Raw genomic sequence first — 23529 nt, forward strand, 5'->3', positions numbered from 1 at the left:
CTTAATTTATAATAGGTTAGGAATCAAAAGGTAGTAAGTTACTAGTAATGGCTAGTACTTATGTTACTTGTCTCCGCTCTTTAATTATAAAAGTAAAACCATTGCTACTATAATTAAAGCTATATATATCCCCCGATCGAATAATCGGCCTAATGAGAATTTTTCGACATTATCTGCTTCCAATAATTGCTTTAAAATAAAGCACTCGGTAAAATATACTTTCAATATGTGCCTGTATTTTACTGTTGAAAAATACAACCTTTTCCTGCCGTGAAATATCGACGTAAGCGCTGATACTCGGCTTATTAAAGCCATAGTAAAAGCTTTTTATGCGAGTTTGAAATATTTTCATTGTATATTTATGTCACCGTAAGATTGAGCTGAGTTGGCCCAGTGCTTAGAACGCGTGCATCTAACCGATGATTTCGGGTTCAAACCCAGGCAAGCACCAATATGTGCTTAATTTGTGTTTATAATTCATCTCATGCTCGGTGGTGAAGGAAAACATCGTGAGGAAACTTCCATGTGTCTAATTTCATCGAAATTGTGCCACATGTGCATTCCACCAACCCACATCGGAACAGCGTGGTGGAATATGTTCCAAACCCTCTCCTTAATGGAAGAGGAGGCCTTAGCCCAGCAGTGGGGAATTTACAGGCTGTTACTTAACTTTATTAAGATTACAAAATTAGTTAGATTGTAATCTAACGAATTTTGTAATCTTACGGTGGCATAGATATTTTTACGTCATGTGAATAATATATATAACATTATTAAGTGAAATTAATATATTGTAACTTATTTTGGTAGTTGGATTTTTTTTTATAATAGGATTTTCAAATTTTCCGAATTTCACTGCACATGAACAAGGATTTATATAATTCGTATGATATTATTTAATGTGATTATTCCCTCGTGAACATTTTGTTTGGTCTGGAATATCACATTAATTCCCTTGTGGACGTTAATTATATTGAGTTTAGTGTAATATATTTCATTACGCTTAGTGAATATATTTTTTTATATGTATAAAACATTTGTACCGTAAAAATTCACCAAAAAGCACAAACATTTATTGAGTTCAATTTGATGATCAATGAAAAATAAATATTTTATATGACTCTTAAAAGTATTTGTCCTAGGTTTGGTTTTTTTTTTAATTTCTATTGACCAAGCTCTGAAGCGTTCGATTTAAAAATAAACATACTTTCCATTTACATTGCTTACAGTTTTCCACGAAACGATATTTCGACAAAAATATTCGAAATATCTTTTGTCAATGTCAGACTTATGGAGTTTTTCACAGGACGGACTGAGGAAGAGAATGGACAAATTGAAAAATTCAATAATGGAAACCAGCAAATCCGTTGACAAAGAACGAGAGAAAAATGTCAGCTTACTGCATTTAATATTTCCCCCGCACATCGCGAAACGTCTATGGCTCGGTAAGTTTGCATCATTTCGACTATTCAGAATTTTAACTTTCAAACTACCTATGTGTTAAAGTACTCATCATTACATAGTATAAAACAAAGTCGCCTACGCTCTCTGTCCCTGACCGATTTTGATGCGTTTTTGTTTTAATAGATAGTGATGTGAGAAGGTTTTTGTGTATAAAACATGGACAATATATAAAGAAAAGCTGACAATTTTGGTTTCTAAAGTGATGATAAGATAAGGTTATATATTGTCTAATGTCTGTAAAACTGTGAACGTTGCAAGACCTTCAAACATACATTGCGGTATCTTTACATGGTATAAAACAAAATCACTTCTTCTGTCCCTTTGTACGCTCAAATCTTTAAAACTACGCAACGGATTTTGATACGTATTTTTTAATAGATAGAGTAATTCGAGAGGAAGGTTTTTATATATAACACATAGACAATATAGTTAAGTAACACTGATAATTTTTAAAGTTTCTCATGTGATGTCGTAATTTTTTTAATTTTTTTGCGCTTACATTGTAATCGCTGTCTGAACCTTACTAGATAGATCAAAATAATGTACTACAGAGTTGTATATCACATAAATGTCTACAAAAAAGTCCCCGATGGTATATGCCTATCTCTTAAAGATAACCCAAAATAAAGATTTTTTAACTTTTATTTTACGAGAAAAAATGGCTTATTTTCGAAGCGATTCTATATATAATCTGTTTATATCAACTCGTGCTTGGTGATAAAAGAGTACACTGTAAAGAGTCTTCACCAACTATCATTAAAGCAGAGTTGCAGAATAGACTCTCCCTTCTCATAATAAGAAGAGAAAATCTTGAAGTAAAAGTAACAGTAGAAGTAATATTATTATTATTACTTTAAAATATACTATTCTTATATAAGCCATTTAGTTCGTAAAGTAAAATACGCGGTACGGGTATGAGCTTCATAAACCAATTTCCTGAGCCATCAAAAGTGTATTGTTACTAGCGAATAGTTTTTACGTCTTTTAACTTTTATTAAGGAGTTAACTCTCGAAGCGGAGATTGACTATTATGAAATAATCATAAATATATTAATTATTGAAGTTGAATAGTGATTAATTTGAAAGTTGCGTTCACCTTATGAGGAAACCATTGTTTTATCAATACACGTTATTGTTTTGCCGATAAATTGAATACCTGGTAAACTACAGTACGTCGTTTTGTTAGATTAGGCACTTTTTTATACTGAGTTGTTTAAGAAAAGTTTTCTTTAGGTTAGTAAGTTGTTAGTACACATTAAAGTGAAAAGTGAATAATTACCTGTAAAGTCATAATTAATAATACCTAATTTAAAGATATATTAATCACTAATTTTTGCGCCCGATTTCACGTCGCGTTTCGGCCGTTAGTTGTCAGTTGCTAGACATAAAAAGTATCCTATGTCTTACAATGAAATAGTATTAAAAAGTCTGATAGACCGAGTTACTTTTGTATTTATAATATTAATATAGATCCTTTGCATCACCAATGAGTGCAAGTCGGTTATGACCGTTGTGCCTATAATACTGGCTCACTCACCATTCAATACAGAACATAGCAATACGAAGTTTTATTATTTGGCAGTAGTATGTGATGTATGGTTGGTACCAACCTTGGACAAAATCTACTAAAGAATAAAATTTGTGAATTCCATTGGGTTAACTTTTTGACCATAGGTGAGAACATTGAAGCCAAGAGCCACGATGACGTCACGATGCTGTTCAGTGATATCGTGGGGTTCACCTCAATTTGTGCCACAGCCACGCCTATGATGGTGATAGCCATGCTTGAAGACCTGTACAGCGTGTTTGACGTATTTTGCGGGGAACTCGATGTTTATAAGGTAACACCATTTTGTGTTTAAAATGCTAACCAATATAAGTACCGAGGCTGAAAAGTTTCAGACGCCTCATGATCGTTCTGTTAATGAAGCAGTGCCGGATTTAACTTGAGCTAGCTCTAAGCACTGAGCACTTTGATAAATTTTCCATGCACCATTTTCAAATAAATAATATTACTCATTTGTGATAATAAAAAAATTTTTTTTGTTTAATTATTTATCCTTCGGAAGCAACTTCGATAACGCGATTCTTACTTTTATAAATATTATTCAGATCATATTCATATGTGTATTTTTCAAAAGAGCATTTGTTAAGGAGAAAGATTGTGAGATTTTAGATTTGTTTTGCTAATTGATTCAAACCAACTTTAGGTAGAAACAATCGGCGACGCGTACTGTGTTGCGAGTGGACTACACAGAAAGATAGAAACTCACGCACCGCAAATCGCTTGGATGGCATTACGCATGGTCGAGACATGCGCTCAACACCTCACGCACGAAGGAAATCCTATAAAGGTATATTATAATGCTTATTACTCTATCTTTGGGCGGAGATAACTGATTGCTTTCAGATGACCCATTCCCTAGTCCGCCTACCAATATCAGCAATAAAAAATTATTCAGTTTAGCAATCTTTTTAGCAATCAGTAATCTGTATTTCTGTTTTTGAAAAGTCAGACGTGTGTGTGAATAAGGATGCCCTTTAAATATATTTCGTCTTCGTATTACGAGTTTGATACTGTCAGTCTTGAAAGAGTGAACAGACGTATACATTCGTCTCTTTTTCACAACTTAAAAATTCTAACCTCAAAATATCTTAAGATTGCTTTTATAAACAGATGCGTATCGGTCTTCACACTGGGACGGTTTTGGCGGGTGTGGTCGGCAAAACTATGCTGAAGTACTGCCTCTTTGGTCACAACGTCACGCTGGCTAACAAGTTCGAATCGGGATCGGAGCCTTTGAAAATCAACGTCAGCCCAACCACTTACAAGTAAGTTTTCAATTATTGTTAAATTAAAAAAATATATGGTTAAATTTCAGATGATCTTATCGTCTTTACGTATGGGATAGAGGTATGGTAAGAAGGCTTTTAGACAGACTTCATCCAAACTAATGTAGGTTTCCTCACTATGTGTACCTTTACCGCTGACCTGATGATGAGATGAGATAAATTTGAAACAAAACTAAAGAACATGAAAACGTTAAGTTTACCTGGTTTGGACTCTTAATCTCTGGTAGGAATCACACATTCCAGGCACTGGGTCATGTGAGCATATAGGAAATAAACGCGAGAACTGGTTAAAACTAGTTATTTTGATCGGTGTTCTTCTTTTATGTTTTAATTTTTTTTTATAACCAAGGTGTACCCCGCGAATATTTTCAACCGACTTCAAAAAGGAGGAGGTTATCAATTCGTCTGTATATTTTTTTTTTGTTTGTTACCTCATAACTTTTTACTGGGTGGACCGATTTTGGTAATTTTTTTTTGTTTGAAAGGTAGTGCTTCCCGTGGGGTGCTGACACCGGCTCCAAATATAGCAATAATTATAACTACATTATATAATCGTAAATTGACTTTTAAGTAGTCTAATATTTTTCATTTCATTTTACCTAGGAGGACTCTCAAAAATATATTAAATATGAAATTATTTTTATTACTTTTTAGTACATTTTTATTTGTTTTAAAATAGTGTTTTGTTTGAAGTCGGTTTTTCTTTTTGTTAAAATTTTATTTATTGTCTCTTAGATCCTCTAAAACTCCTTTTTTTGCCATTTTCTATATCAAGTCTATTATAATTAAAGTATTTAGTCGTATTAACAAATACACAGACAAACAGATTTTACTCCATCATCAGCCTGAATAAATATAAAGTATAAACGAATATTTGATACGTGTGACTTGAGTTCTTACACTTTGGACTATAAATCATCCAATATATTGCTCATTAGTTTTAAGTGTCTCAGATTTACAGCCTATTGTTCTATTTGCTCTCAATGGGAGCTTAAGCCGTTTCAATACTCAATTAATTCGCATCATTGATTTTAATATCGAAACCCATTCCTGCCGCCGTTAAACTTTATTGTACGAATTAATTGATTGCCCATATCCCGAATCAATAATAGTAATAAAGTGGCAACGTTTGTTTTATACTTTGTTATCGACAGTTTGATATATTTGCAAAATGTTGCCATCATTTCTGTGAAACTCTTAATTTTCCCGGAAATAAGGGTATATTTTTTGCCTTTCAGTTTAAATGTTTATTTATGTTGTATACAAACAAACACGAGAGTTTCGATGATTAAATTTATTTACATAATAAGAATTATTAACATATACAAATAAGGATTTAAAATTGTGGCTTTATAAAACATGCCTACGTGGAATTATTAAATAAAAAATAGTAATACATTTTACTTCACAAGGCGACTTTAACAAAATAAAACACAAAGAAATGGTTACAAATGTGATCTTCCAAACGACCTTATTGCATAGAAATTAGTCTAGTAAAGATATATGTTTACAATTTTTGCAAGATACGACCCCAATTTCACTTATACATACAAATATTTATGCATATTAATAGACATTGATCCCTAATTATCATTTAATGTAAATATATAAAAGAGTAATCTTGACATTGTCAATGAGCTACACTAACGTTCAAATCTCTTCTATTCCACTGCCAACTCACCTTATAAAATGAAAAAAAAAAAAAACAACAACAAACTCAAACTCATTTATTCAATGTAGAAGCATTAGACTTACTGATTAGGAGTCAAATTAAACACAACCATTTCTGAAAAGAAAATGCCTTAACCTGAATCAGCGACAGGAACTCAGGTCTTTAATTTTTCGGGAATATTATTATTTAAATATATTCAATGAAACGTATTAGTAATGATTGACAAGTCTGTTAATAATTGAAGATGCCAACCCAGAAGTGCTAAAACGATTTCACCGATGGTCAAATGAATTATTTAGTTCACATGTTCTTAATTCGTTTTAATAATCTTGTGATCAGCGTTGAAGGGAAACATAAGTGAAATCAAACCCGTATTCAATCGACGTGGTCAAATTCACTTCAACAAATGAAAGGAGGTTTTATATGACGACTTATAAAATGTTTCACATTATTTTATAAGTGTATTGAGACTTAATTACTTAGCATACTTTGTGAGTTGAAATGTGTGTTTCACAAGGGTCAATTTTAGGTTCATTTTTATTTCTATTATGTTTAGTGATTCTCTTTGTAAAATTTAAAATCACAATGGAATGATTGGAATCGGAAGTAGCATAAAATAAATAGACTTATCTGATAGTTAAACATTACATTCCTGATTGAATTCTATATACTACAATTGATTTTCATAATTCTGACAATCTTCTATTATTAAATGTCTATTCAAACGAGAGGAAAAATTGTGTAAAAAAAATGTAATTTTGTACGCAGGTGGCTAATAAAGTTTCCTGGATTTGAAATGGAGCCGCGCGATCGATCCTGTCTGCCGAATTCGTTTCCCAAGGACATACCTGGAACGTGTTACTTCCTGCACAAGTACACACACCCCGGAACGGACCCTGAAGCGACACAGGTGAGCAATTAGGTCGACTCCGTTAAACATGTTATGGGCCCTAACAATAGTTTGCGAAATTATGATGTACTTCTGTAACAGCCAACCTTAGAAGTTATGAAAAACATACTTTAAGTAACTATAGTATAATTAAAAGAATCACTTCTACATCGTTATATTCGCTATGGGTGAAATTATATTGTTCATAATTAGAGTTCAAAAAACTAATGATATTTAGTTTACAAGAATAAATCGAAAAGAAGAAAGTATGAACAAGTCTACAGAGAATTCCGGTTTCATCGGCTGTGTAGAACTGGCTTTAAATTAAATAAACTAGGTTTATATTAAGTAAACCATACATACAATATATATTGTTAAAGTCAAGTCAAAGTGAAAAAAACCTTTATTCAACAAATAGAAACCTGTTCAGAATATAATACCTCAGACCTGAGAAGAACTGGCGAAAGAAACTCAGCATAATTCATTTTATATTTGTAAGCTATAATTGAGATTGTCACTAAAGCTTCGAACACGCTGTGTGCGGTCAGCTTTATTTAATTCATAAGCACAGGTGAGTCATTTGTATCATTCGCTTTGACATGGGTTGGTCCGGAATTATGGGTAACCTTCATTAACTAATTGCGACTAGTTATAATTATACCTAACAGCGTGTACGATTATGTAAAGTAACAATTTCGGTGATTAATCTTCCATTACAAAACATTCATAAAATCGTAAAAACTATAACTTTTTTTTTTTACATTTGAGAAACAAACCCTTATTATTTGATAGTGTATCGCTAATAGCGCTTTAAAGCGCTTTATATCGAACAGGTGATCAACTTTATTTCCTATAGAAATATTTTGTAACCCTAAAGCGTCACAGGTGACTCATATATTCAGCGGACGGTATGATGTGGGTTGGACCGCTATAGTTATTACCTCAGACTTCATTAGTAAATTGCGGTGAATTTAGTGATATGTTAATTGTTATTACAACACTCAATATAAGGGTGTATCCTATACATACTTGTTTAGGTATCACTAAGAGTTATTAGCTTAAGTATAATATATAAGAGAATGGTTGATTATATCTTAAAAGGCAAAGATAAAGAAAATATTTATTAATTGTTGATATAATATTTAATTAATTATATTTGTATTTTATAAAATATATGTAAATTATAACATCATTAACCTAGGGTTTTCAATTTCAATTAAATCATTTTAAACGTCCGGCTGTTAAAACCAGCTGTTTCTGATTTCGTTGGACGTAGTGACTTTAAAGTAGCAAAGAATTTACAATAAAATATTATTTTGAATGTATACATACATACACACTCTAGTAGGTATATATTCAGTATATTTCTATAGTTCACAGAAATAAATCCAGCAACAACTTTTATTATTTATATTGCTGTTAAAGTAAAAAGCTGTTAAAGTAAAATTTGAAAACACTATAACGAATGAGCGTTTTTTTTAATTTATTTGTTATACTGACATACAACAACATCTAAATTATATTATGTAAACATAAATTGATGTTAAAATATTGCTACTAAACTACTATATTTTTTTTGTCATACCTAATGCTCCATTATTTTTACTTCGACTTAGTAGGCACTAGGCAGGCCTGCAAATAGTTTACTTAATCACTACCGCGTAAACATTGGAAGTAAAAAATATTAATCCTCACCGCACCACCAACCTTAGGACCTTTTAGTTCTTAACTATACTACTAGGCTATACACTAGCTAACTCTATATTAATTTTGGAGTACAGAAATACTATTCGGTGGTTGAATATTTAATAAGTCAACCCAAAATGGCGTACACAAAGGCGCCTTAGACCCAAGTGAACGTTACGTTAGCGTTATGTTATGTACATATTCTTGTATAGTATCACAAATCATGGCATATGTCAGGATTGCAATATTTCAGGTACCGATTATAGAATACTAGTTGTTGCACGCGGCTTCTCTCGCGTTTTAGGTGTTTGGTTGTCATGTGTAAGGCAAAAAGCATGTCCTTCCTTGAAGTTTAAGATTGCTTAATACCAAACTTCATCAAATTTGTTTCCTTGATTTGGTCGTGAAAGAGCTACACACAGACATACAGAGTTACTTTTACATTCTTAATATAAGATGTATTTATGTGTGATATATTTAGCTGAACTGACAAATCGTCCACCTTGATGGTAATTCGTCACTCATAGAATTTGGTACGGTTATTATAAATAATACCATTCATCCAGGAACTCAGGGTTTGACCCTTGTTTCTGCAGTAACACTGGCCTTACAAACCGGAATACAACAATAATATGGATTGCTGTTTGGTTTCAGAATTTATGTATAGCCAGCCGTCTGGGTGTGCACAAAATTCCCTACTATAATGTCGTAATACATGTTCTAATATTTAGTTTATTTTTGTCTTTTAACAGGTCAAACACATAGAAGACGCTTTAAAAGATTTTAGCATTGGAAAAGGAAAATCTTCTGAAGTCGAACGTGAAGAATCAACATAGTCATATAAATTGTATGATAAAGAAACATTCCAGTTTAAATATATGTATGTATATCTGACGAAATGTAAATACGCTTTTTGAATACTCCGATATTAAGTACGTGAATATTAAAATTTGAAAATAGTATTTTTATGTTATTTACATAAAAAAATTGATCTCATTATAATACTGTCATACTTATATTTATTTTATTTGTTTCAAAACGACTAAATATTTAACAATATTTAATTCCAATTTTAATGTATGTCGCTTGTACTATCTCTCACATCTGAACCCACCTTAATAATTTAATCATCAAACTTTTAAGTTATTAAGACAAAAAGGTCATGTAGGATAATGCTTATCACTACTATAATATTTTGATAGGGGAGGATATTTTTTTCATGTTTTTGTTAAAATCTAAATTATTACTGTTAAATGAATTGCTACAAGCGCCATAGATTGCCACAAACGACCTAAAGGATTAACTCAGCGACTACTTTCGGGACCTTCTATGAAGCTGCCTCTTTACACATATAATATATATGTTTATGTAATATGTATAGTGTAGTTCACTGGAATCATTTTGATCGTAGGAAGTCGAAGATCGACGTTAACAATTTTATAATAAACTGTCACGGTTCATATAATTATTACGTTCAGTTCTAAACGATATAATAAACATAATAATGTCTGTTCTGGAATGCAAATTAAGACCTTATTGTATAAAACATAACGCTAAAATTTATCCGAAGTTTACTTCATTATATTACTTTTTAAATTTTGTTCTTTATTCTGTATAACGTAATTCATCATCGGAGAAAAGTTAATTAATCATTTAGACATAATTAAAGCATTTGTGTAGAAATTATTTAAATATACATAATCACATATACATTGTACATTTCGCTTGTAAACGAGTCGTATCCTAGATTAACATTTCATTTAAATTATACAAAATGGGATATTTATAATTCGAGATCTCTTTAGTGTATATAAACTTAATTAGTATGCGAATTATTATTGACACGATTTAAGATGAAACGATTTCCATAAGACACTAAATATAGCATACTATATGTGCAAAATGTTATATGTTTAATAGTTGAATGATTTTGAATGTAAGCGGTCTATGTTCTGAGCTTGCAGACGTAATCAGCAGTTTGCACTACGTCAATGTAAGTCAGCACTCTGATTGACGTTGGGAAATAACCTAGTAAATTTTCGTCGTCTGTATATAAATTAATAATAATTTAAATTCAATGTACATTTTTATTTGTTAGTTGTATAGTTAAGATTAATACATGTTTTGTTAAATTATTTGTCATAGATTATAATATATTCATAGTTGTTATTGTAAATTAAGAACATCGATTAAATGCTTAAATTAACACATAATATTACAAAATAGGAATGTACACGCGTTATGGCTTACGTCATTTGATTAATGTTTGTGGCAAGTTCAATGAACTTTAGTTTCTTTTTTAATTCGATTAAATCTAGAATGTAGTTTGTCTGAATTATAAATTACATAAAACCAAGACTTCTGAAATAGGGTCAGTCGTACCTGCGTTATGTAAGTGGAGAACAAATCGTTCTTATACTATTCTTCATACTAGGTCGTATAAAACTAATTTTATAGACTTTTACTGTATTATACGACATAATTTAAAATGTCAATACACATAAAGAAATTATTACTACGCTTTAAGACTCTCAGTGTCCACCTAAAGTTTAATTAGTGATCGTAATATTCACACATGAAAAACTTTAATAGCACACATGCAAACTTAATTCATTAGAAATAGGCGTACGTGAAGTATGTATATATGAAATAACGCTTCGATATTTGACATCGCTAAGTGACGTCATAGTAACGGATGTTGCACACACGGGCGATTTGCTTTGTGTGCGTTACACACATACACGAAGAGACATGATTTGTATAGGCGTTACACACACACAAAGCGACACGTAGAGAACGGCAGTAGTCTTACCAAATAACGGTATACAAAAGCATCAACGTCGTTTGACGTTTCGACAAATAAATCAAGCCTTACCCCCAAAGAGGACCGTATTCATTCAACATCAAAAATACAATACCTATAGTGAGAACTACCAAACCATGTGTAAATATTTTTAATCTATGTAATTAAATATAATAGATTTAGTGATATTTAGACATCATATAAAGCTTTACTTATAAGAAAATGTAAATAAATTTGAATCTGGGATAATTACGACTTATTTAACGGTATAATGCATTTACCGATAATATATAATAAGTAAGGTAATTTCGGCTATGCTAAACAGCTGTATAATATTGTAGGTTATAGATATTTAGTGATTACCACCTACCATTCAATCTAAACTAATTCAATTCAGTTATTTTCCATATTACAATAAGTTTATTTACACTAGTAATGTTTTGCATAATTTTTAAACTATTTTGTCGAGATTCAACAACTTGATATTATATGCTGATGTACACATAAGACATGAATTACAAATGACTGCGACATATTCTGTACGAAATCACTTCACATCTCACTAGATAAGTATTGACAGCCGACTTATTGTGAAAACTTTAATTATTTTTTGTGGCTCTTATTTGTGCAAAAATGGCACAGATTATTTCGCCAATGTCACGTGCGATGGAGAAGACACGATGGAGATTGATCGGTACGGTCGATATTACATGCTCAAATTCATTTTGAAGACATAATAGTACTAGACGTGAGTCCTTTAAATTTTATGATTATTTAAGATAATGACATATGTGACATGCTGGTATTTCTGTTATGTTCTGTGGTGAGTTTCTAGTTTCTCGTTACAGAATAGCGTAATCGTAGAGCCTCTATAAGAGCGAACTCGAGAGTCATCGCAAAACATGATCGTGAAAATCAAAAAGTGATAAGTCAAATTGTTTATAATAATTATGACATTCAAAGAATCGACGTCAAAATCGAATATCGCCGTCAATCGATTTAATATTTCACGAGTGGGATGCGAAGGGAACTCTCACTGAATAGATAATAGCTAAGCCACGGTTACTTGTAAGAATAAAAGATCTTTTTTGTATCGTAATAGATTTAGTTTTCAAATTATGTAACTCATGCTTCACTCTAAAATAGTATTTCCATTTAAGTAATATAGTTAAATTATACCAACGAAATTAAGTAAACTAAGACTTATTAACCACTAAAGAGTACTCGCGATTTACAATTTAACCTTTTTCCTTACTTTTATATCACATAAGATTCATACCTAACTATTGTGACGGTGATTTGGTTAGGTCTTATCAATAACCTCAATAGTATTCTTTTAGCAAACTACACCTAGTAATTAAAAAAAAAATCCTCGTTTTACTTACAAGCATATAAGAGATGTAGTAACATTTGCTGGATGTTATTAGTATGTAAACTTCAATTTATTATAAAAAGAAAGACAAAAAACAGCAAATTATATATTTATTTAAGAATAATCTTACAGGCTATTTTAAATTTACAATAACCTTCTTCGTATCTTTTTTATTCTTTTCTCTAACAACCATAACCCACCTACGTGCTCGGCTTTTGATACGACATTAGACGCGGCGTCAAAAACTATGTAGAAAGTGACAACGTACGCACGTACGACAGCGCTCCAAAATGCCTCGCTTGATTATGGCAGTTAAGGCTGCCTGAAAGAGAACAAGGTCATCTCCTTGATGAGGATAGTTTTTGTACATTTTTCATGACAGTGTTTAAATTTTAGTTTAATTAACTTACATACTATAAAATATATATATATATATTTCATATAAAATTTTCACAGTAAAGTGACACAAGTATGCTTGTCAGATTCAACAAATTCAAAGACACAATAATTGATATACTAAGAATATGAATGTCCATTTTGATATTCACAATGTAATGGTATAGTAAGTGTATGTACATATATGTGAGTGTATATTAGATATTTTACTAGTGTTAATATGTCTTGAAGTAATAAGCACATTGTTGTTAGTGTTTTATTTGTTGTAATGCACACACAGCGCTCGTAAAGTTCAGAAGTTTAAATATCAAACTCTTAAATTTTCCGAGAATGTTCGTTAGTGTAAACTTCATGAAAATGCTTTATTTAATAGCCTAGTGTAGCTCGATGTAGCGTACGGTTTAATGGTTAGTGGGCCTTAATTATATTTGAAAAAGTATTGTAATTAAATTAAGAAGTTTCATATATATATTGTAATAATGGAAAAGCGTACGTTCTAAACTAGTTAAAGCTTACAGAATATTCATAGTTTAATGTACGATTCATAATCATGTTCTATCGTACATGTCTTTTGCGGATTAAACTTTACATTTAAATGTACACGAATACCTTATTATAGGAGTCGATTTAGTACACAAACAATAATAAACTCTATGACTTTGATATAAGAAACAAATTGATCTGCAAGTGTTTTTTTGACATATGACAAAATTACAGAGTAATCAAAAATGATCAGACGTTTTTGAAACACTTGAATAGTTTTACAAATATTATTAATATAAACTGAAGATATTTATGGGTTCACAATTGTTTTTTTTTTTTAAATTACATTTTTATTTATATGCGCAGGTTTAAACGTAACTTTAAAATGAAAATATAAGGTTGCTTCTAAATTCAAAATACATCATATTTGACATTTGCCTGAAGTATTTCTCGCAAAGGATTGAGTAATTTTTTAACAGACCACTAGCTTGATTAGTCTTAGCGTGAAAAATTGTAAAAAAACAATTAGACTGAGAGCAAGGACATTGATAATGATTAGATGTGCATTGTATTACGACTGACGGATGAAAGTCTAATTTTAGGTGTAGATAATTTTAGCGTCTATTGAGTGTATAGTTATGTATCTGTAGCGACAATTGCTAATCTATAATTTAGAGAAAACCAAAATATATTTTTTGTCTTTCTTCTATTTTACTTTAACGATAATTATATCATAATAACTTTAGGCATATATTAAAGTAACTTAAGTAATGCTATGCTTCGAAATTATCGTCACATATCGCATATAATTTTTAGTAAAACATCTAGTCACTTAGGCGTAAACCATTAGCTTTATATTGTTAACAAATGCACTTATGTAGTAAGAAATAAGGACCATTTTTGTTTAACGGACAATTTTTTAAACTGTATTCTTAAATATGTAACCTTGAAATAATTATAAATAAATTTAAGTTAAAATCCACTGGCTTCAAACTACAGGATACGAGCTATTAATTATAATTGATATTAACGAATTCAATTTAAAATAAATCACACTATTTTAATCACTGACAACCTACATTTGGCGAAGCGAAACAAAGAGCATGCTTGCGCAGATTTCAAGGGGCTTGCTCCATCCTACGCGCGCATAATCAAGAAAACGCGCAAATGGGCAAAAGCGCGCATTAATTTGTCAACGAGGTACGCTCGAGCAAGCGCGTTTCTGCGCGTTACGCAAGCAGCGCTTCTGTACGCCTTGATATATAATCTAGACTAGTTAGATCGATTTTAGATTTAATTAAAATCTGGGTTGTTATTTAATTAGTAGTGAAAAGATTGCGCCACGCTTCCCCAAATGTGTGGCTGTTTCACATTACACTTCTTAACTGAGGGAGATTCAGATAACATTTAATTAATATCTTAAAATAAATTTACCTCACCTTAATTAAATGCATCTAGTCATTTTAATAAAGTCAACGTATTTCAAATAAATATTTAAAAAATATATAATCACCGCTTTGTAAATAGAATCGTAGTCGAATATATTTTCTCCATTATCATATTAAATCTTAAAGATAATACCTAAGCTTTAAATCTTAAATACCTAAATTATGATATATGAGCGTTTAAAAATGTACATCTTTTAGAAATACTAAGCTGAAGACTTCCAGAACTTCATTATATAACCTTTGTTAAAAAATCGTCAGTTTTCAATAAAATTTAACACCATTAATGTTATATAATTTTATTCAATTGTTTTGTTATTTAATTCTAATGCAATGTTGATATTATTTAAATATTATTTATTACTATTATATAAGTAAATTAAAATGAATCTCATTTGTGTTCAATGAAACATATATTTTGTGAGAAACGTTTATGATTTTTGTGTTACCTAATATCGGCCTTCCCTTTAGATATAGATCTATTAATGAAAGTATATATTAGAAAAGTCACTATTTACTATAAGCTATTTCTATTCCACGCTGTATTGCGTTTCATTTCTGATAGGTTCTTGCCGTAAGGAAAGTGTAACTGTGAATGCACTATTAGAAAAAAAAACTGTGAAATAAAAGATTTCTATCATATATAATGTGTTTTATTTTTAATTAAACCATATTTTATTTATTTACCATGTTTTTTAAGAAAATACTTTGATGCAGTACTTTTTAAAATTTCTCAAATTTAACCCTTCAATTGGCACGGCCTTGTTGTTAGATATGAATCTCGATAAGTAGACTATAAACTAAATCAAAACCTTTACTCAATTTAGAACTGAGAGATTTGCTTAATAACTGTCAAATATCGATCGCCGGTTCAGAAGAGCTAACTGGCATAGAAGTTTAATGAAATTTTACATCAATTATATTTTAGTATTATTTTAATTGGTGATCAGTTTATCTTTTCATCAAAACAGTCTTATCAACATCACTAACAAATATCATATTACATTTTAATTTTACGATACACACATACAAGAGTATTAAGAAGAATATTTTCCCAATTTTCGTTTTGAAAATCGAATAAAATTGATATAAGAGAAACGCTTTAAAAGGGTTGAAACCAGATGTCCTTCTCGTATATCGGTCTCTTAGCAGCCGTAAAATTTTCCAGCTATTAAGTTTTATCTTCGTTCAACCTCAGCGAATCTCCCTTCCTTTAATGCTTTTGAGAATCTTACTTGAAATTAATTTAATAAAAAGGAAGAAAATGTATATCCGGTGAATATAAATTTATCCTCAGTTTCCGTACTTACTCATTGCTAAGCTATAAATAAATCAAAACGTCTATTCAATTATTTATATTTACATCTCATTAAGTTGTTAATATGTTTTCTTCTTTACATCTTATTACAAGGTTCACACTGTTAAAGCAAGCTAATAAAATCTGTTCAAATAATTTGCAAGAAGAAACTCGAAAATAGCCGCAAGCAAGAGAGTGTTTCGTCAGAATTTGATATGCAATATTGATTACAATTATTACTAAATTTATGGTATATACGAATCAAAATGGAGTATATCCCCGGAAGTCATTTGTCAAATTTTCAGGAGATAGAAGAGATTTTTTACATGACCGCACTGATTTTAACACTGACAAAAGTAATCAGGTATGGTAAACATTTAAATGCTACTTCTAATATCTTGTTATGTAAGTTGGATTAGATTTTTTGATATCTTTACTTGACTTTTAACAATCTCATGTAAAATGACGAGAGTCGAGACTAAAAAAGTTCTCGGAACATTTTCATTTACTTCTTGTTTTGGAATTTGCGGAACTCAAAAATAACTTTATTATTTTATTAATATAAAATAAAGATTATAAAGTAAAGATAAATATCGACGGAATCTCCAAATTAACTAAATTTTTCTATATTTTTAGGTGGTGACTTTGTATCGATTTGATTAAAATGCAATTTTAAAATTTTTAACTCATTATTAAAATTTTTTTTTGTAGTAAGTACTATTATCTCTGTTCTTTTAACAAATAAAAATAGAAGAGAGTTTTTTGGTAATTAAGTCTAAAGGTTTATAAGAGGAATCCCTTTGTGCAGCCTTAGTGGTCCAAATTTGAGTCAACAGTGTGAGACAATTCAAATAAACTGATTATAACAAACGGTGGATACAGTTTCTCGTTGTACTTACATAGCAACAGTTGATAAATAAGAGATCAAATTATTTGTGACGGTAAGTAAGGACTCATTATCATTGCACGTGACGGGGCGAAGGGAGAAGTTTTCGTTGCATAATATAATTTCCTTTTAGTACAAATTTTGTCTCGGAAGATATTGCATTTCAATTACTAGCTTGTGTCATGATCATGTAATTTCATTTGATGAAATAATTATAGTGTTCTTTACACTTGAAGGTAAAAAGATCAAATAAATAATGCACACTGCATTATTTATTTGATCTTTTTACCGTTGCAATCATATCTTATAGATGTTACCGTAAGATTACAAGCATTGCGACAAATAATGCGTTAAATTGCAACATATTTCACGGCTCACAATATTTCGACAGATTATAATCTTCCGAGATAGATTGTAATCTAACGATGTTTGTAATCTTACGGTGATAAATATATAGTAAAGTCATAGTATTCGATTGGAAAATGCTTCAGAAGATCCAGAAATAACAATGAAAACCATGAGGCAGAGTAAATCGTTGGTAAAGGAACGTAAAAGATTAAAAGCGTCCGAGAGTATCAACGACAGCACAATTTGTCTTAGATTAAATGTTGTTCAAAAATGCTGGGCAATACCTGTATTGATTTAACGTGAACCAGAAATACGTACGAGTATGTATCCTATATTCTATTTGTTTCATCGTTTTCACATCAATGATTATACCGCATGTAAATTCACTGCATTGGAGCAGCCTGGTAGAAGATGCCCCAAAACCTTCTCCTCAAAGGAAGAGCCTTAGCCCAGTAGTAGGAAATTTACAGGTGGTTGTTGTTGTGAGCTATACCATAATCACACCGTATATTCGGGATATCAGTAATCAGAGGTCTATATTGACAATCTTTCTTGCCTATAGATACTTGGTTCGTAATTCTCAAGAAAAACAGACTGTAGAGGAACATTACACATTTAAAAATGAAAATTTAAAATGCTTCATGCAAATGGAATGTCAATGACGTAGCGCAATATGATCTCGTAGCGTCTGGTTGTCTTTGGTAGAAAGGTGACACACTTTCCGACAAATAACTTCTAATACTTTACGTATTAATACTGATATGAGTTTTATATAAAGGGTTCAAATGAGAAGTTCTGCTTCGTTGTTTAAGATGCCGTGTATTTTGATGATGGATATTCAAATGTTAATAGTGCATGAAATTATGATATTTAAGAGTTCAACTTATCAACCTTACCGTACCTTGGAAATATAAATTAATTTAAAAATGTGTTCGGCAGTCATATGTTGCTTGTTTTTTGTGGAGCTAAACAATTAGAACCTTATACATCTTTGTCAAGTAACCGCGATGCCTTTTGAATCTTAGTGACAAAATTATTGCTAATAAACTGTCTTTTTCAAATAAATAAAAATGAATGTTAAAAATTTTGAAATTTTATACATTCATTTTAACTTAGAATTTAGTAAGACGTGCACCAGCAAAGACGTACAAAAACTTATTTGTTTCCTTTGTGTTATATTTCTTCAATATAAAAATTAACCTCCTTAAATTTATTTTAAGTGCAACGGTATATATCAACAGCATTTTCGTTTCAGCAATCTTATAAATAAATTTTGTTAGCGTCATTTCGTACCCCATAAATTTAACCTCCGAGAAAGTATTCGCGAATTTCAATCTCATTTCGTATACATCCATTTGCATTCTAAACGTTTAATAACCCTTAAACAGCTTACGATCGTAAAAGCCGAATGAGAGCTCGAATTTATGGTTAAACACAACATATCATTTTATAGATCGTTCGGTTAAGATTCAATATAAAAAACTAGGTCACACAACAACAACAACAACAACAACAACAACCACAGCCTGTAAATTATCCACTTCTGTGCTAAGGCCTCCTCTTCCTTTGAGGAGAAGGTTTGGAACATTATTCCATCACGCCATTGCGGGTTGGTGGAATACTCTTGTAGCAGAATTTCTATGAAATTAAGACACTTGGAGGTTTCCTCACGATATCTGCCTTCACCGTCGTGCACGAAATGAATAATAAACACAAATTAAGCACATGAATATTCAGTGATGCTTGTGTGAGTTTGAACCCGCAATCGTTGGTTTAGATGCATGCGTTCTAACCACTGACCTATCTCGGCTTGTGAATTTATCAAATTAAAAATATGAACATTTAGAACTTTTCAAATTCTATTTGATATAAAATTAAGTTATACAAACTTTTTGGAACCACTTTTCGGCATAAGTTTTGATATTATATTTACGTTAAAATTTGAAAAGATCACAGAAAATTAGTAATTCAGTCGTTTTTGTGGATCACAATAAACATATATATACTTTATTCCAGCCATAACAGAAAAAAGCCAAATAAATAACATTTGACAGCAAATTGACGTGAGTCCATGGATCGAGAGTTTGATTAATCCATGAAATTTACCCTGGATTTGCGAAAAAATGGCTTTTTGGACGTCGATGAAACAATTTTCAGAAATTTTGGAAGTAAAATTGAAGTGAAATTAAGTAATTGGGTGCCATAATGTTGTATTAAACATAAAAATATATTAATCATATACTCTTAGACAATATAGCTATAAAGTATAAAGTAAAGTCACAACCTGTAAATTCCATACTGTAATATTTTTCATCCCTTTGAGGAGAAGGTTTGAAACATTATTCCATCACGCTGTTCCAATACGGAATGGTGGAATGCACATTTGGCAGAATTTCGATTAAATTAGACACATGCAGGTTTCCTCACGATGATTTTCTTCACCGCCGAGCACGAGATGAATTATAAATACAAATTAAGCACATATATATACGCATAGTGGTGCTTGTCTGGGTTTGAACTTGCAATCATCGGTTAAGATGCACGCGTTCTAACCCCTGGGCCATCTCAGCTCCAATATAGCTGAGTTATTAGAAAATAGTATCGTTACAAGAAATACGTATATCTAAGGTTTGTCTATCTTATATATAAGAGTCATGTGCCTAATCACTGTAATTACATTAACTCATTGACTTTTAAAATTGGAATACAGCAATACTAACTAGTGTTTTTTAGGAGGAGAATAAATTAACGATAAGTAGATATCCAAGTGGACTTACACTAAGACGAACTACCAAGTAAATAAAATCAAGCATTTATTTGTCTATCTATATTTATTATTATAAAAATAAATAAAACTATGACTGTAAATTTGGAACCACTGATTTTCGTACTTACCAATACGTCACGAATAAAAATTGAACGTTCCATTAAAACACTGCTAATTAGTTATACACATAACTACGGTACATTTATAATCGTATACGAAATTAAACAGGAATGAATGTTTATTATCTAATCTAAATTAACATGTAGATGAAGGATTTGACTCGTATAGTAATAATATTAATTTGAAATATAATTTGTATGAATATTGAAATTTAACGAACACTCGTCAATTCAATATGATATCATTTAAATCGTTTAATACGCATTTATAATTGGGCTTTAGGGCTATGATTTTGAACAATTAATTAGCAACAAATTTATGAAATTCGTTAAAGCGTTGAAGCTCTCTATATATTAAGTAAATTACATATAAATTCCATTAACTAATTGGCCAACTTACGTTTTTAGTATGCAGCACATGTTGGGCCAATATACTGCACCAATGCATTGGGCCAATGCATTGATCGAATATTGACGGTAGGCAGAAGCGTCAGGCTGCTTAGCTGATTATGATCCATTTTTCGTGTACATGTCATCTAGAGGTTCTATAATACTTCAAGAGTGTTCATAGATTAGTTTATGGAACGCATTAGGAAAGAATTAATTGCTTCCAGGGTGTTCCAAATAACAAAGATATATGTATTGTTATTGTAAAATATGTCTCGTTCAGTTTTGTTCTTCTAGGTCCTAAGTGATTAGTTCCGAAACGTTATTATATTTTTGACTGTCAATAATCAAGTATAACGATTCTATAGTTAATAAATATTTTAATAAAGGAAGTCTTTTTGCCTTATATTATATGGATTAGGATTTAAACAGGTATCGCTGTTTTTTTTCTTTTCTTGTTTTTTTTTTACGGTTGTGCACACTTCGGCTGCAAAGGACGCATGCACTTTCAATAGCATTGATGTATTTTCTGATAAATGGACTAATCCCTACATAAATGAATTTTAATAAGCATCTTGAAATGTACGTGATATCAAGCAATTTTGCAATTATGCCAACTTATAACGATTTACTGCACAATTACTTTCGTTTTATGTAATTTGCGCGATCATGGAGCCATTAACGTGGCTGACACGAAATTGCTCGATTAATGCCAGAAAAATCAAATTTTGTGACAAGCGTGAGATATTTCAGAGGCTAATATGCCTTAGTGGAAAATTAAGAACGAAATAAAATGGAATATGATTATATACAATCCATATACTTTTGATCAATTGACCTTGAATATTTTTTCCATATGACGTAACACATAGAATCACTGGGAACTTTCCATATCAATTTCAAATATACTTGAGACCTTTGCGAATTATCTGTAACCTTGCGACTTAAGCCCTTAGTTAACGCGTGTGCATCTAATATTTGGGAGAATAGCCCACAATTGTGCATATTTCGACTATTCTGTCAAATGCGAGTTTCTTGCCGTTTCTTCTCGCTAGAAGCTGCTTTCCGAAACGGTGGTAGTATTTAATTGTTGACGATTCAAAAACGCTTCATTGTGAAGTTTACTTGAATAAAATTGATTTGATTTGATTGGATTTGAAATGTGAAACCAACTCGAATTGGAACAGCTTGGAACCAAATCTTTATAATACGAGTTTGCACGTTGTAAACGTTTGAACTGATGAGCCGCATGACTTGGACATTTAAATATTTATTTGGATGGAATATTTTTTTCAAAAGTACAATTCAACTTAAACGATAAATCAAGAATGATTTACTTGTTACAAAGTCTAATTTGTCATCTGAATAAAGAGTAATTTGTCGTTGGAACGAGAGCCATCTTGTTTAGGTAAGTACTTCTTTTATCGCTTACGACTTACTTATTTGATGCAAATTTTGGCTGTTTCTTTTCTATTTCATTTTTTTTTCAGGAACATTGTTAAACAATATATACAAAAGCTAAGGATATTATTTCTGATATAATATTACTATTCATTATTCAAAAATGAATTGGGCTATTGCGAAGTAACTCCGGCTAATGTAATGTCAGAAATAAAGAACGATCTAGATGCTTCATATAAGATACAGATCTCTATAATAATGTAATAAATATCTTTAATCGAAACGATTATTTTGTGCTATTTGTATCCTGTAACATATAATCAGAATTAACGACAAACTTGTAACGGAAATTACTTTATACATGAAATATATATGCTAAAAGCTCGTTTAAAAAACTAAATATAAGGTATGTATGTAGTAAAAGATATGAAGGCCCAGAAATAATAAGTTAATATATTATTAAACTTCAAGTTTTTGTCGAAAGTACTTGTTCTCCGAGATCGATGTTAAAATGAGGCCATGACTCAACTACTTACTTGGTAATTAGAAAACTCTAATAGCTAAGAAAATTTGCCTGTTTCCTAATACGTGTAACATAGCTCATATGCTCTAGTATCATGTTCAATATTTGTATTAAGTAAAATAGCATATACATTTAATTATTTAATTTTCACTCGGGAATCAAAAATTTTTAAGTTTTATCCTAAGTAAAATAATATAATTGTATAAAGGCTTCGTTAAAATATCCACCCGTATCCTCAAATCATATGATAAAATCTTAAATAACTTTTATATAGTTTTTTTTTTGGTTTTGGAATCGTCGCTATTTTTTTTAATTAAACACATTTAAACAATACTAGCAATTAAAAATAAAATCTATCACAGCTAGCATTCTATTAAATGTATTTTAATAGAATGCTAGCTGTGAAAATGAAAATGATTTATACGACTTGTCATATCATGTTGTTTTTAAATATTAAACCATTATGTAAATAAGCTTGATATCGGGTTTCGAAACAGAACAATTAGTGTCAATACATATCAAAGTAATTGCAAAGAAACCATAAAATTATAATCCTGTTTACCATTAAATCCATTATTACAATCTTATCAACCTTATACACATTTACCTATTAATCCATGGTATTAAATTAATTAGGACGTATCGCTAATACCGTTGAAATGACGGTACTTTGAATATTAACAAGATTGATTTCCCAGATAGGTCCGGAATATACTCTGAGCTTAATGTGTAAGCGTG

The 23529-nt window shown here is 30.7% G+C and overlaps 1 protein-coding gene across 1 annotated transcript in view; it reads left to right on the top strand.

The window, feature by feature from the left end:
* Nucleotides 1–9521, top strand: part of LOC124538061 (head-specific guanylate cyclase) — a 117675-nt gene extending 108154 nt beyond the window's left edge. The window contains exons 10-15 of the mRNA XM_047115070.1: nucleotides 1307–1445; nucleotides 3139–3305; nucleotides 3675–3818; nucleotides 4142–4296; nucleotides 6758–6899; nucleotides 9317–9521. Of these exons, the coding sequence (XP_046971026.1) occupies nucleotides 1307–1445; nucleotides 3139–3305; nucleotides 3675–3818; nucleotides 4142–4296; nucleotides 6758–6899; nucleotides 9317–9400 (831 nt within the window). The 3' untranslated portion in view covers nucleotides 9401–9521. The remainder of the gene's footprint in view (nucleotides 1–1306; nucleotides 1446–3138; nucleotides 3306–3674; nucleotides 3819–4141; nucleotides 4297–6757; nucleotides 6900–9316) is intronic.
* The last annotated feature ends 14008 nt before the right edge of the window (nucleotides 9522–23529 follow it).

The sequence above is a fragment of the Vanessa cardui genome, chromosome 19, assembly GCF_905220365.1.
Source record: "Vanessa cardui chromosome 19, ilVanCard2.1, whole genome shotgun sequence".
In the NCBI taxonomy this organism is placed as follows: Eukaryota; Metazoa; Arthropoda; class Insecta; order Lepidoptera; family Nymphalidae; genus Vanessa; species Vanessa cardui.